The following is a 15,305-nucleotide window of genomic DNA, read 5'->3' as shown; positions in this document are numbered from 1 at the left end:
GTGGTGTCTTTTTTTCTTTATATTGCTGTTTTGGCTCTTGTTTTAGAATTTTGAAAACGTATTGTTTTTTTCATATTTTTCAAACACATAGAAAAGCACAGAGGCCTACCACCAAGACGTATCAAATGCTAACATATCTCCATATTTCCTTCAGATACAAGCTGTTTAGGTTTCTTCTAAATAATCAAAGGCTTTACATAACAAAAGACATCTTCTGACATAATTAAGTAGCTTGACGTCACAGATGTCAGCAGTTAAGCAGCTGACGTTAATGCTACATTTTCTAAAACATACTGAATAAACATGTTATTTTTTTGGCATGCGATCAGTATACCAAAGAAGAAAATCTAGTTTATCATTTACGTAGACAGAATGACAGGAAAAACTATGATGAAAAACATTCAAACAAGAGTCAAAAAACCAGTACTAATTACAAATTTTACTCCCTACTAGCTGTGCCCACATTAATTGCTTACCTGCCCCTGGTTTCAACTCTAAAATAGGGATAAATAAAATTTACCACCACGGGGCTAATGTGGAGGTTAGATTACGTGATGTTAATGAGGAAACACCATTACTAGCAGATAGCAGGAACTCAGCTAAGTATTTGCCCACTCTTTCCTCCTAAAATTGCTAGACTTAACTCTCAGCTCCTAATTAAAAAGATTGCAAATAAATAAATAAAATCTTTAAAAAAAATAAAAAGGAGATTTCAAATCCTAATGAAGACCACAGATAGCTTTTCATCATGGGAACGCCTCCTATAGAAAGATCATATAATTATAGAATGTCAACGAGCAGGAATGGACCTCAGAAATCAGCTAGTCCAGTCCTTCTCATCTCATACCTAAAAGAAACTGCTCCAAGAGATTAGATTAAACCTAAATTATGCATCTGGTTTAATGGCAAAGTAGGATCACAAATGTAGGTTCTAGGTAGCCTATACAAGTTTCTTTATACTACGCCAAAATTTACAATACACATTTTTCAAAGATAAAAACTTCTTACCAGGTTATTAGAGACAGGAAATGCATATTTCATTAGATTCTCAAAAATGGATCTTCTTGTTCGCCCCTCAGGTTTATGAGCAAACCGTAAATTCCGAATATCCTGGAAGAGATTTAGGATCCAAGTCATCGATCCCTGTTCACCTTTTATTTAATGAACACAAAAGGTAACTTGGAACTATCTTGTAAAATGTTAAGATCTGTGAATGTGGGATACAAAAATAAGACAACAGCTCCTGGAGGCAGGGAAATCACAATGCCTATTGAAAGAAATTAAAAAAAAAAAAAACCCACAAAGCACTCTAATACAAGGCAAAATTCAGAGGACAGAAATTTTATTTCTGCTTATTTACTCAAGATAGGCCAGTAAAGGAGACACCATCTGAGCAGGCACTAGAGATAAGAGATACTGTATCTGAAGCTCACTATCATGACTGATACACAATTTAGTGTATGTCCTTTCCCTGTGAAAGCCCATTTTTTGTCATGAATTTCCCTATTAAAAAACCTGATTAGCTCTTGTTATATTTCATAAGTGTCTTTGGTCCTATTATGCCTGGTGATAACTTTCCTACTTATGATCCCTTCCCAGGGCTCATTTTCTTTGGATCTTCATAAGTTTCCTGCTACTAGACTGATAGAATCAAACTCTGCTTAAATCTCTTACTCTTCCTCCATGTCCAAGTTCTTCAAACATCTCCTGGCAGATAAACTCTGAAATATTTGGTTGATATCATCCTGGCTCTACAGTCAGATCTAAAGCCCCAGGCTCCCTTTTGTTACTTGTCCTCAAGCAATTCTCTATGCTCAGGATCAATGTAGATATTCATGTTCTGGTTTACTGACATCTTAACTGCACTAAGAAAAACTTGGGGATTAAGGATAATTTCAAGACTACCCATCTTATCTAAGTGTTTTAATCTAAACAGAATTCAAAATAGCTTTATTATACCCCGTTCTGTAAAACTGAATACAGGAACACTGCACTTTAATGCACCTGCAGTACATGAACAAGTAGGACATTTTATCACAAAGCTGATCCAAAACTAGGATGCTAGCTTTATCTTATTTTAAAACAAACATGTGGGGAAACCTAAGTTGATACCTTGTTTTTCCCTCAGTAAATATCTTTACAACTAGTAGAGATATTCATAATCACTCTGTTAATCACCCAGTTATCTAAAAGTACCACAGACAGGGCCCTACAAATGTTTGGGTTTGTCGATAATTGTCTTGTTCCATGGAAAAAATTATATTTAAAATGATTAAGATTCCAAAGTCTCCCTCTTTCATGTCCTCTTATATTCTACGCTCTATTTACTATTAGGTTACAGAAAAGTGATCAGGAGACAATGTGCTCGACACATGGTTGACAGCTATTACACCCTTCTGACTATGAAGGAAAACACATAAAAATAACTACTAAGTCATTACCTTTATTACTAGATTTATAGAACTTCTAAGATTAGCATAAGAAAGTAATTTGAAAGTTAGGCATGTGCTGTTGCTTTTACTTTTGGCACCGGCGGAACAGCAGGAAAAAAAATAGGGTGATCTAGAATTGAAATGTGCACAGGTGTTAATTAGGCCACAAGGAGAACAGCTACCTACTGAAGTGGCACCAGGTATGAAATATCTATGACTGAAGAGAATGATGAAAGTGTAAAAATCTTAAGTTTCCTTCAAGTATCAACACATTTAAGGAATACCAGTTAGACATTATCAAAGCAAAACCACAATGGGATCTCTCCTCACACCTATCAGAATGGCTAAAATCAAAAACTCAAGAAACAAGTGTTGGTAAGGATGTGGAGAAAAAGAAACCCTCATGCACTCTTGGTGGGAATGCAAAATGGTACAACCACTGTGGAAAACAGTATGGAGGTTCCTCAAAAAATTAATAATAGAACTACCCTCCAATGCAGTAATCACATTACTGGGTATTTACCCAAAGAATAGAAAAACACTAATTCAAACGGATACATGCATCCCTATGTTTACTGCAGCATTATTTGCAATAGCCAAACTATGGAAGCAGCCCAAGTGTCCACCAGTAAATGAATGGATAAAGAAGATTTTATATACATATGTATAGAATGGTACACTACTCAAGCATAAAAAGAATGAAATCTTGCCATTTGCAATGACATGGATGGAGTTAGAGAGTATAACACTAAGTGAAATAATCTAGTCAGAGAAAGACAAATAACATATGACTTCACTCATATGTGGAATTTAAGAAACAAAACAAATGAACAAAAAAAAGAGAGAGAGACAAACCAAGAAACAGGTTCTCGACTATAGAGAATCACTGGGTACCAGAGAGGAGGTTGGTGGGGGGATGGGTGAAATAGGTGAAGGGGATTGAGAGTACACTTAATTAAGAGATTAAGAGAACTGAGTAACATATGGAACTGTTGATCACTATACTGTCCACCTGAAACTAAAATAACACTGTATATTAACTACACTGGAATTAAAATTTTCTTAAAAAGTACAACAGGTAAATTCTTTGAGTTAAAGAATATTCATGGCAAACAAATATGGGGAGGAAAATTAAATGGAGCTGATCATGAGAAAAAAAAGAACAGGAGTTAGGTAAGAAAATAGGGAAGGTCTACAATGTCAAGTTTTCCACACCACTGTTTCAGGAAGCAGAAAAATTAAAAGAACTAGAAATAGGAAACAGGCACTGATGAATTTATCAGAGCCAGTTCTTCCACTATAAAGTCCTATGCCTTAACTGCCCAGCCTTATGTTTCTAATTTGTAAATTAAAGGTAATAATGTCTATCATGCCTACTTCAGATATTTTGAGGCTCAACATGAAATAATCAATGTCAAAGTGCCTTGTACTGGGTCCAAAAGAATTCAAGCCTAATTCATGATAGATCACCTTTTATTACTCCTAAATGTTGTTGTTGTCTTCTAGAATGATGTTCCAGTATGAAATGTGCTTGACAGTTTGGAAACCAGTTTCTACACACAGGCTCTACTTAATAGAAAGCTTTTCAAACCAAATAAAATTGCATAAATATAACGTTTACCTTACACACAGTTTCTAGTCCATAAGAATTTTCACCTCGACTAGAAGCACCACCAATTTTTTCTACTCTACTTATCACACCAAGAGAGGCATCTAAAACAAATGGGGGATCCTAAAGGAAGGAAAGAAAAAAACAATTAAAACTGAGCAATTGACACTGTACAATTATCTTAATTAGAAATGCCTGCATTGAAAATGATCAAAAATGAACAAAACTGCAAAGAACATACAGATGCACATATAAAAATCTAATCCAACAAGTCTTACCCGTTCCATGCTTTTAAAATATAACCTGTAATTCGTGACAGTCAGAGTTCCTCGGACAGCACCAGTGAATGGACATATATAAGTTACATCTTTGGCTGCAAAAGCAAAGAGTCCACAGTTTACTATACATCATGCACGACTAAAAACTGCACTCTTGTCTTTTCACAGGTGAAATTTACTAAAATTCTGACTGCTGTTCTAACCTATGCTCAAAAAATCACAGAATCCGTGTTCCAACAGAACTCAGAAGCCAAATGCAGGCTTCCAACCATGCAGAAATCTGGGAAGGGCTGAAGAGGTAGAGATAACCCCAACCCTCAGACAGGAGACAAGACTAGCCACTATCCCTGCTGGATAAAATGCGTGTGGAAGCTGGAGTAGCGGGTGGAAGGGTAGGAGTAATGGTGGTTAACAACTGCAGATGTCACAAGCCACAGTCACCAGTCATCACAGTTTCTAGATCACCTCACCAATCTGCTGGTTGTCTTCTGGTCAGTCTAATTTGTCAACATTCCTCTAAAAATATATCTGAAATATATATCAGAAACTCCTGACCTGATTATACTTCCGGGGAAAACAGTGTAAGAGAAATGCAATGGATACAAAATATAATTTCTTAGAAAGGGAATAGTAAAATAAGAGGACTTTATATTCCTGACCAAGCAACTGATGTCAAACTTTGTAGAGAAACAATCCCAAGCATTGTTCTATTAAATGATAAATGATGAATCTACACAGTATAATGCTTTTTAAAACATTCATTAATGAAGCAGGATAACTCAGCTACCACTAGCTCAAAATAGTATTTAATATGGTAGAGTTCATAATGCCCACTACAAACTTTTTTACATCTTAAAATATTTATAAATCCCTGGTATATCATTATAGCAGCAAATGAGCAAATAAAGGAATATCTTCACCACTCCAGAAAGTAAGGCACAACTAGGAGCAATAAATTGCTAAGAACTTTCCAAGGGGCTTCTGGGAAAATGCAGTGACATAAAATACATTTAATAAGGTATTACAGCTTCCTGACTTTGCTTTTTACTCACCACTTTGAAGGACTGAACGCTTTGTATGGAATCTGAAATGAGACTGATCTTATAACAAACATTTCTAACCTTCAAAATAGTTCCCTCAGGAATGTTCAAGTATGAGCTACATTTTTTAAATCGTTGTTTCCAATGCATGTTTCATTTAGAGGGATGCTTTTAAAATTAAATAAACCCATCATTATGGAAAGATACATAAACTTGCCTCGCATACACTTTCTTGCCCTTATAAATTTTTGCCTCAAGTAGAAAAGCTTTAGTCAATGCTGCTAAAACACTTCTGGATTCTTTTCAGAGCCAGTTTTCTTACTCACACAAGAAAATCAACCTCATCAGTCTATATGCTGCCACAAGATATGAACCTCTTAGTCCCATGTTTTTGTTTCATCTTACCTTTTATTCTAAAATCATGAGATAATAGTCATGCAAGTGCTTCCAAAACTGAAAGCACTGTACCTACATAAGGGTTTATAGCTACGTTACTCTTATCATTGATCATTTGTTCTGCTCCCTTTATCCTTCCTTCTCAGTCTGGTGGCGGCCAAATCACACTGAAGAGAGAATTTGTGCTTAGCAGGGTTTGCACCAAGTAGACGAGAGATTATGACCAGGAACCATATCCGAGCAAAAGACAGTAGTAACAACCAGCACTGATGGCCTTGCACTTCAGAGTTTATAAGGTAATTTTCACCTGAGTACCTCCTTTAACCTTCATAACAAACCTTGTATATAAGACCTATAATTACATCTGAAAATTTTAGATGAGAATACCAGGGCTCAGAGAAGTATAATGAATAGCCTCATATTTCAGAACCAGGAACTGCTAAGATTAAGACTTGAAAGCAGTTCATCTGACTACAAATTCAAATCTCTTTCCACCACGTCATGCAAAGCTAAGCCACGAACACCATCCGACTCCTGTGTTAAAAGGTGGAAATACTGGAGTCTGGGGCTATCTCTACTTCTGATATGCCCAGGCCACAGTACTCTGAGACTGTTACTTCCTTAAAGCATGCTGTTGATGTTCCCAGCACTACTCTAACTTTTAAAAAACTAAAATGAAGATTAACATTAGGCCAACTAAAAATCAAATGTCTTTTCTAGAGGAATTAACATATTCTAGGTTATTCTAGCCTTACACTTTATGTTCAATGTCATTTTTGCATATAATCAAGTCTAGATAGATAATTTTGAATCAGAATATTTAATATATTAGGTATTCCTCTAAATTTTGCAATACTGATACTGCCTAGTGGTACCAAAAGAGCTTAGATTTACTAACCCTCTCAAATTTTCATTGAGTTCACAGGGGAAGAAGCCATAATATTTTCTGTGAGGTAGACTAAAATGACCTTGAAAATACATATCTGTAAGGATATAAAATATATACAAACAAATGTAATAAACGAGAGCAAGCAATCTGTACAGAAAGAGAGGCACTAAAACATATGCTAAGTAATACAGTGAAGGGGAAGTCCACCCCGCTGTGGGATCAGAAAAGGTTCAAGGAACAGAGGCATGTGAGTTGTGCCCCCATGGCAGGTATCCATTAGATGGGCAGAGACGGTGAGATGGCGCTCAATGCACAGGAAGAACCGAATCCAAGATCCAGGAGTGCAGGAGTAAAGGACCTACCTAGACAAAGGTCAGTATGCAGTCTGGCTCTCTCTACTTCAGACTGTATCATACTCTCTTCACTCCTCAGTTTCCCTCCCTGGTTCCTCTTCTACCACATGTTGTAAATTGACAATAAAACGAAAGGTGGTATTTCTTTGGCTAAGAAACCATTTATTTTATTCTCCTAATACATTACTTTATTCCTCAAAAGCTATGGTATTTTGTAGACTACCACACAGATTTAATAAAGTAAAAGCATGAGGACAAAAAATATATATATATCTTAAATGCTTGTTGCCAGTCCATACAATAAGTTAATGCTTAGTTCTTTAGGCTGCAAAAGAAAAGCGCCTACATGCAAACAGCTTGCTTTGCAATGGAGATGAAATATCTTTATCCAAAAATTGACACAAATTTATTCAAAGTAGAAAAAATAAACAGAAAGAAAGAATGTGTTTTAAGAAAAATTACTCGCACAAAGTGACAATCCAATGCTTTATCTAGACAAACCAATATCTTACTGCAGTCATTCAAAATAATGAAATACTCTCTTGAAAATTCATCAACAGTTAGAAAAAAAAAAAAAGCCCCCTACTTCCAATGAATGTAAAGCAAACCAGAGAAGCAGCAGCATATATAATTCAATTTGCATGTTTCCCTATAGTCCAACTACAAACATAACCAGCAGGTGTAGTGGATCTAGGCATAGAGGACACACCACATGTCGGGAAGGGTGGCAGTAATGAGTGCTGCCAGACAGGGGGTGTCTCAACCTGTTCTCTGTACATTGAGAGTACTGAATAGTCTGTGCACTCAGAAAGGAGAAGGAAATTCAACAAAAAATGCCATTACAGACCCATGTCTTTAATATTTTCTCCTGGAAGCAAGGGTGGTTCTTCCATTTCTGCTAATTTGTTAGATTCCCTCAGGACCTGGATTGGAAAGGGGAGGAGGGAGCAAGAAAAGAAACACGTTTTATTCAAAGGCTACTTTTTCACTCCAATTGCAATTGAGCATGCTTGCTCTTATTTAAAGTTATAACATTATATCACACATACTACTTTAAATCAAACTATAGAAACTGTGGTGTTGGTATGTGTAACACGTGAAGTTGCTGTTTTTCTACCCAGCATTTACGAGTGCCTACTTCGTGTAGGGTACCGTACAAAACACCTGACATGTTCTCAGTGAATCCCACAACAGCCCTATAAAGGGTAGGTGTTATTATCCTCATTTCCTAAATGAAGAAAAACAGGTCAGAAGTGACAATTGATTTGTTCAAGATCACAAAGCTAACAAGTCAGAATCTACGTATGAATTACAATTTAGTGGACTGAAAAGCCCATGTTCTTTCCATTAAGCCATGCCCAGGGGCCTTAGTGCATTTAAGCCAGGATAAAATCAAACTCTTATGTACATTTAATGTTTAGAGAATTTGCAAATGATGGTGATAAAATATCTTGTTGAAAAAGAGATATTAAATAGATTAAAATCATGATCAACAACTGTTACTGAATAGTTACCTTACAAAGGACGCTACACTGGATTCCAAGAATGTACAGATACAGAAACATGGTTGTATAATGGATTTACAACCCAAACAACACACACACACACACACACACACACACACACACACACACACACACAGTTGTCATATGCTAAATATAAATACGTCCCCCTAGCTACCATGAGCCTCCCCACCTCTGCCCCTTTCACTACCAAACAATAATCTTCATTGTCTCCGATTTTTTTAGCTCCCATTAATTCCTCAACATTCTGCTATCTGGCTTTGCCACCAAACCCAATCATTCTAGGGAACCCACTTTTCTTCCCAATCACCTCCTCATTATTAAAGATAATGAACATTTCTCAGTCTTTATTTTTATCTCTTAACGACATTCGACACTGCCTACACTTGCCTGCTTCTTGAAAACATACTGTCCTGTTAAACTCTTCCTTCTCTGACCATTCTTTTTCAATGACCTTTAATTCCCTTTCCTCAACCTCCCCCGTTCCCCAGCGGTTTGTCCATATCTCACTTTACTCACTTCCTGATATCTCATACCTTATCTATGACTTCACCTAACTATCCATGCTGCCAACCAAGAGTTTTCTTGGACTCCCTATAGGTTCCATTCATCCCACTACAAATGTTCCTCCCCAATCAGATGTCCCCCAGACACCCTGAACTCAACAGATCTCAAATTAACCTGTGTTCCATACTTAGCAAAGGACACCAGCATCTATTTGGTTGTCTAAGCCAGTTTTGGGGGAAGGCGGAGCAGTGGTGTCCGTGCAGACTCGGGCCTTCTGCTTCAACCTTGACTCGTTTCAGTAGACTGAGAACCAATACCACTAGAAAAAAGATGCTCAGTTTTTTAAGCAGCTTTTGACTCTCATTTCCTTCAATCCAAAAAGTAGACTTAGAGTCTTCAAAAGAAGGTCAAAAGGAAGAAAAAAACCACTGCTGCTTTAAAGGTCACCTTCTGCAGGCCCTCAAACTCGGTTAGAGGTGTCTTCTGCATGAGCTCCTATCTAGCACTTACCACACCACTCTGCTTATCTGTTTTCTTGCTACCAAACTCTGAGAGAAGAGGTATCATATCTTATACACTTCAGAATACCAAACAGAAATATAACACAAGCCATATACATAACTTTTAATTTTCTAGTAGTCACATTAAAGTAAAAAGGAACATGCAAAACTGATTCTATTTTACTTAATCCAATAAATAAATAAAAAATATTGTGATTTCAACATGTAGTATTTTTAAAGTATTAAGGAGATATTTTATAATCTTTTATTCATACTAAGCTTTTGAAACCCAGAGTGTATTTTCTACTTACAGCATATTTCAATCTAGACCAGCCACATTTCAAGTGCTCAACAGCCATATTTCTAGTGGTGTCCATATTGGGCAATACTAATCTAATGAATCTAATTCTTTTTTTTTCTTGAAGATTTTATTTATTTATTTGACAGAGAGAGAGAGAGAGCACAAGAGGGAGAAGCAGACTCCCCACTGAGCAGGAAGCCTGATGCAGGGCTCGATCCCAGGACTCTGGGATCATGACCTGAGCCGAAGGCAGACACTTAGCCTAATGAGCCACCCAGGCACCCCGAATCTAATTCTTCTTGATAATTAAGTCATTCTTTACTTTAAGTTAGGTGCTTAGGAGGATTAGACAAAACAGTTAGACATTATTGCCATAGCCCAATGTTTACCTAAGGCCAATAAACTAAGAACTACAAAGAACAAATTAATTCTGTTCAATAAGCTTGCAATCTAAACAAATTATATCATACTTTTGAAAGTTTAACTATTTGTTTCATAAAGTAACCTTAACACAATACCTAAAGATCTAAAACATACACACACATATAATTTTTTATATTCCGCATTCTAAAACTCATTCATATTTTTGAATGGCATCTAGTTGCCAGTTCACGACATAGCCTTTTATGAAGTCACAGAAGAAAGAGAGCAGAAGGAGGGAGGGAGAGAAGGAGGAAGGATGAGCCTATAAAGATGCAGAAAAACAGGATACAAACTTACAATATGCAAATATATAGACCTTTCCTGGGTTCAAATCCTGACTGTGCCACACGCTAAGTGCTCTTGGGTAGAGTGCTCAACTTCATTATGCCTCTATAAAATGGTAATAATCATACTACCCCACAGAAGTGTTAAATGAGTTAATACATTTAAAGCATTTATACCAGTGTTGTCACATAATATATACTTAATGTTTTCTATTGATCACAATAATAAAAATTCAGACTAACAACTGATGACTAGAATCTGGTAAAAATTTCTAATTATGAAAACAAAAGAATTAGATTGAAAAATACAAATAACTAACATAGTACACAAAGAACAAAAATCAAACATGCTACACATGTGAAAAATCACCTAAAATGCTTTATCCTGAGACGCCTGGGTGGCTCAGTCAATTAGGCATCTGTCTTCGTCTCAGGTCATGATCCCAGGGTCCTGGGACTGAGTCCCACATCAGGTTCCCTGCTCAGCGCGGAGTCTGCTTCTCCCTCTGCCCTCCCCCTCCACATGCATACACTCTCTCTCCCAAATAAATAAAATCTTTAAAAAATAAATAAAATAAAATGTTTTATCCTTTGCCTATCATCTACCACCTGACTTGGAAATACAAAGATCCTGTCCCTTACAAGGCCGCGGGAGTTCCTACACTGCACAGGTATACATCCTTATAGCCACTACAGTGTTGTTCCCCAGGACTTATTGTCTTTCTACATCCCTACACTCAGAAGAAAACTACAAAGCCCAGAAAGTGTGTGCTGTAATACAGGAACAGAGAGGAAGGCAGTTCTGGCACAAACACATGGTAGTACGGGAGGAGTAATCTTCGTAAGTAAAGCTTTGTAAAGTGAAAAAAAAGGGAGACTCAAGCAAGTCGTGCACGTTGAGAGCCATATGTTCTCTTATACTTGCTCTGACCAGAATGTCAGAGAGCAAGGCAATGAAGAGAAGCCAGTCAAGATCCCATATCTGCCCAGAAAAGCTGCCCCAGATGGCAGACTTTTAACAACAGACACACACTAGCGGATATACATAAACAACTCACTTCAGAACTGAAGATATAAAAAGGAATTCAAAAGAGTGAATAGAGCAGGGCAAAGGGCAATCCAGATCCTTTGTTGGCAAACGCTGACTATGAACAAATCTATCCTCATATAGAAGAGAAAAAACAGGGCCTACAAAAAAAAAGATTATTTGACAAGGAAAAGGAGGTATCAGCCTGAGGCTCAACAAAAAAGCAGTCTTCTGAAAAGAATTCTCTATAGGCATTAGTAGAAACATTTATCAGCTATTTGGTATACCCAAAAGGAAATCAACCATATTCCCTAAGAAATAAAAACATAAAGTCATAAGGACAGACACAGTGAGACTAAGAAAAATGGGTAACATAAAGAATGACTGCAAAAATTAAACATGTAGCAACAAAATTTGTGTTGGAAATAATAAAGAACTGAATTGATTATTCAGAAAACAGCATTTATGTTGAAGGCAAACATGAAAACTGCTCTAAGAATTTGTAGGAAAAAACAGAGATAAAAACCATGAAGGAAGGGGTGCCTGGGTGGCTCAGTCGTTAAGTGTCTGCCTTCGGCTCAGGTCATGATCCCAGGGTCCTGGGATGGAGCCCGCATCGGGCTCCCTGCTCTGCAGGAAGCCTGCTTCTCCCTCTCCCCCTCCCCCTGCTTGTGTTCCCTCTCTTGCTGTGTCTCTCTCTGTCAAATAAATAAATAAAATCTTAAAAAAAAAAAAAAAACATGAAGGAAGATGATAAAAAACCAATAAGACTTCTATTTCCCAAAAGAAAAAAAATCGAAACAAAATAGGAGCAATAATCCAAGACACAACTGAGAACATGCTTTTGAAATGAATAAAGATTTTCTAAGTTTGATCAAAACAGTTTGCCACGTTCCACATAAAAATGAACAGGATGTGTGGGTGGCTCAGTCGGTTAAGCATCTGCCTTTGACTCAGGGCATGATCTCAGGATCCTGGGATCGAGTCCCACATAGGGCTCTTTGCTCAGTGGGGAGCCTGCTTCTCCCTCTGCCTGCCAGCCACCCCTCCCTGCCCCCATTCATGCTCAAGTGTACTGGCTCTCTCTCTCTCTCTCTCTCTCTCTCTCTGACAAATAAATAAATAAATAAATCTTTAAAAAAAAAAAATCAATGAACAGAGGAGCACCTGGGTGGCTTAGTCTGTTAAGCATCCGACTCTTGACTTCAGCTCAGGTTATGATCTCAGGGTTGTGAGATGGAGCCCCACATCAGGCTAAGTATGGAGCCTGTTTAAGATTCTTTCTCTCCCTCCTCCTCTGCCTCTCCCCCCCTAAAAAAAAAATCAATGAACACAGATATATCTAGGTGAATCGCAGCAAATTTTTTTAATTGGAAGAATTAAAAGACAACCCATCAGAATATAGGCCAAAAGAGAGAGGTTTGGGGGTAGTTGTGTACAAAAACAAGATCCGGCCAGCTTCAATCTGTGTGTAAAACTACATTCTAGAAAACAGTAACGAAATGTTACCAAATCTTTGAAAGAAAATGCTGTGACCTCTCTGACATGTTTGATGGCAACAGGAAGTTATTCTCAGATATGCTAAGTCACCAAAAATCTAACCCACAAGTCCTGCTTTTAAAAAAGAAAAAAAATTACCTGAGGCAATAATTAAGCTGAAAAGGGGAAATCAAAATTAAAAGTTCTATATAAGAAATCTGTGATGTATAGCAAAGACTTAAGTTTTACATCTTAACAACCCTCCTGCCCCCCCAAAAATCCATTTACTGCTACCATACTAAATTCTCTGAATCTTAGTTTCAGCATTTATATTATCAAGAGCTACCTTACAGGTTTGTGAATATGAAACGAGATAGCTGCATCATAAAGGCCTTTGCAAGGTGCTATTAAAATGCAAAACATACTTATTATTCACTTAGTAGCATCAAGGTAAGTTTTTACTGTCTCTTTCCACAATGGCCTAATCACATGGTGTTTTGTCCTCCGCTCTAAAATAGACAGGAATTAATATTTGAGACCTCGTATCATAAATCTCTCACACCCCTGAAAATTTAGCTACAAAATAACAAGCATCTTACCATTTCGAGGAAAGCAGCCAAAAGAGTGATGTCAACATCATGGCACTCTAAGATGGCCCTCATTTTTGTTGCCCCTTCACATCTAAAATTTGGCACCTATCCATGACCCAAAGTGCCTCCATGGGAGCTCTGGAATCAAGGGACCCAGGAGGAGCCTCACCCACTTGTGCAGCAGGTAACAGGCAGACAGAACCACGTACGGGCTATGCAAACAGCAGGAGCCTGTGAACGGCCTCCAAACCTTCTTGGCTGCAATACCTGGAAAACACTAACTTGGGCAGATCCCCATGGATGAGCAAGCCTTTACAGAAGTCCAGGTTTCTAAAGGAGAAGTTCCAGCACGCCACTGGAAGGAAGAAAAAAAAAGTCTGGACACATGAGAGTGGGTAAGAGGAGCTTTGCCAGCATCACCCCTCCTCAGGAGGTTCCACAGCTCAGAAAGAAAGCAGGGTGGCAGTCCCTCCCATGGGGAAAAGGGGAGAGCAGTGAGTCAGTGCCCAGCTAAAGAAATCCACCTCTCGTCCACAGCACCCAAAGTAGTAACACAAGAGCTCCAAGACAGGGGGAAAGGAGGAGCTCAGGAAAGAGACAGGTAAGAATTTCAGAGGGCATGAAAGGGATGCTGTTCTTCATTGTGTACTCCAATAGGAAGCCCCCCCATGAGTCACTGGGAAAACCTCACCCAAAGATGCCCTCCTCTTGAGCCACAGGAACCCTCAACATCCCAAGTACCAAACCCTCCTCACCTACAGTGAGTACAAAGGAACCCCCAACATCAGGCTCTCGGCAGATTTTTCAGCAGTAATCTAGCCAGGAGAGAATGAAATGATATATTCAAAGTAATAAAAGGAAAAAAACTGCCAGCCATGAATATTATATCCAGCAAAGGCATCCTTCAGAAGGATAGGATTGAAGAAACAATAAAGACTTTCCCAGAAAAACAAATGCTGAGAGAGTTCATCTCCACTAGGTCTGCCTTGCAAAAAATGCCGAAAGGAGTTCCTCAAACTGAAATTTAAAAAATACCAATAGAAACATAAAAACATATGAAAATATACATCTCATTGGTAAAGGTAAATATATCGTCAGATTCAGAAAACTGATTCTGTAATAGGATAGTATGTTAAACTCTTAACTATATTATAAAGGTTAAAAGAAAAGAATATTAGGGTGCCTGGGTGGCTCAGTTGGTTAAGCGACTGCCTTCAGCTCAGGTCATGATCCTGGAGTCCCAGGATCGAGTCCCACATCGGGCTCCCTGCTCAGCGGGAGTCTGCTTCTCCCTCTGACCCTCCCCCCCTCATGCTCTCTCTCTCTCTCTCATTCTCTCTCTCAAATAAATAAATAAAATCTTTAAAAAAAAGAATATTAAAAATAACTGTAGCCAGTATAATTTCATGAATACACAATATAAAAAAGAGGTAAAGTACAGCATCAAAAACATAAAAGGTTCAGTGCAATCTCTATCAAAATCCCAATGACATTTTTCACAGAAATAGAACAAAAAAATCCTAAAATTTACATGGAACCACAAAAGATCCCAAACAGCCAAAGCGATCTTGAAAAAGAACAAAACTAGAGGGTAAACTTCTTGATTTCAAACTGTATTACAAAGCCATAGGAATCAAAACATTATAGTACTGGCATAAAAACAGACATGAAGAT

At 37.7% G+C, this 15,305-nt stretch overlaps 1 protein-coding gene across 7 annotated transcripts in view; it reads right to left on the bottom strand.

The window, feature by feature from the left end:
• Positions 1 to 15,305, bottom strand: part of MTMR2 (myotubularin related protein 2) — a 114,557-nt gene that overhangs the window by 39,292 nt on the left and 59,960 nt on the right. For 5 of the 7 annotated variants that reach the window (XM_025893422.2, XM_025893423.2, XM_073887130.1 and 2 more), the window contains 4 exons: positions 7,845 to 7,920; positions 4,320 to 4,414; positions 4,054 to 4,164; positions 1,009 to 1,110 (listed from right to left, as the gene is read on the bottom strand). In XM_025893422.2, the coding sequence (XP_025749207.1) occupies positions 1,009 to 1,110; positions 4,054 to 4,164; positions 4,320 to 4,414; positions 7,845 to 7,920 (384 nt within the window). Of the gene's footprint in view, positions 1 to 1,008; positions 1,111 to 4,053; positions 4,165 to 4,319; positions 4,415 to 6,653; positions 6,739 to 7,844; positions 7,921 to 12,729; positions 12,854 to 15,305 lie in introns of those variants that run through there. The other 2 variants (XM_073887132.1, XM_073887131.1) reach the window with 2 other exon arrangements.

Source organism: Callorhinus ursinus, unplaced genomic scaffold (assembly GCF_003265705.2).
Source record: "Callorhinus ursinus isolate GAN/ISIS: 27379988/994484 unplaced genomic scaffold, GSC_fseal_2.0 scaffold76, whole genome shotgun sequence".
Lineage (NCBI taxonomy): Eukaryota > Metazoa > Chordata > Mammalia > Carnivora > Otariidae > Callorhinus > Callorhinus ursinus.
This window is presented reverse-complemented; position numbering and strand designations above follow the sequence as displayed.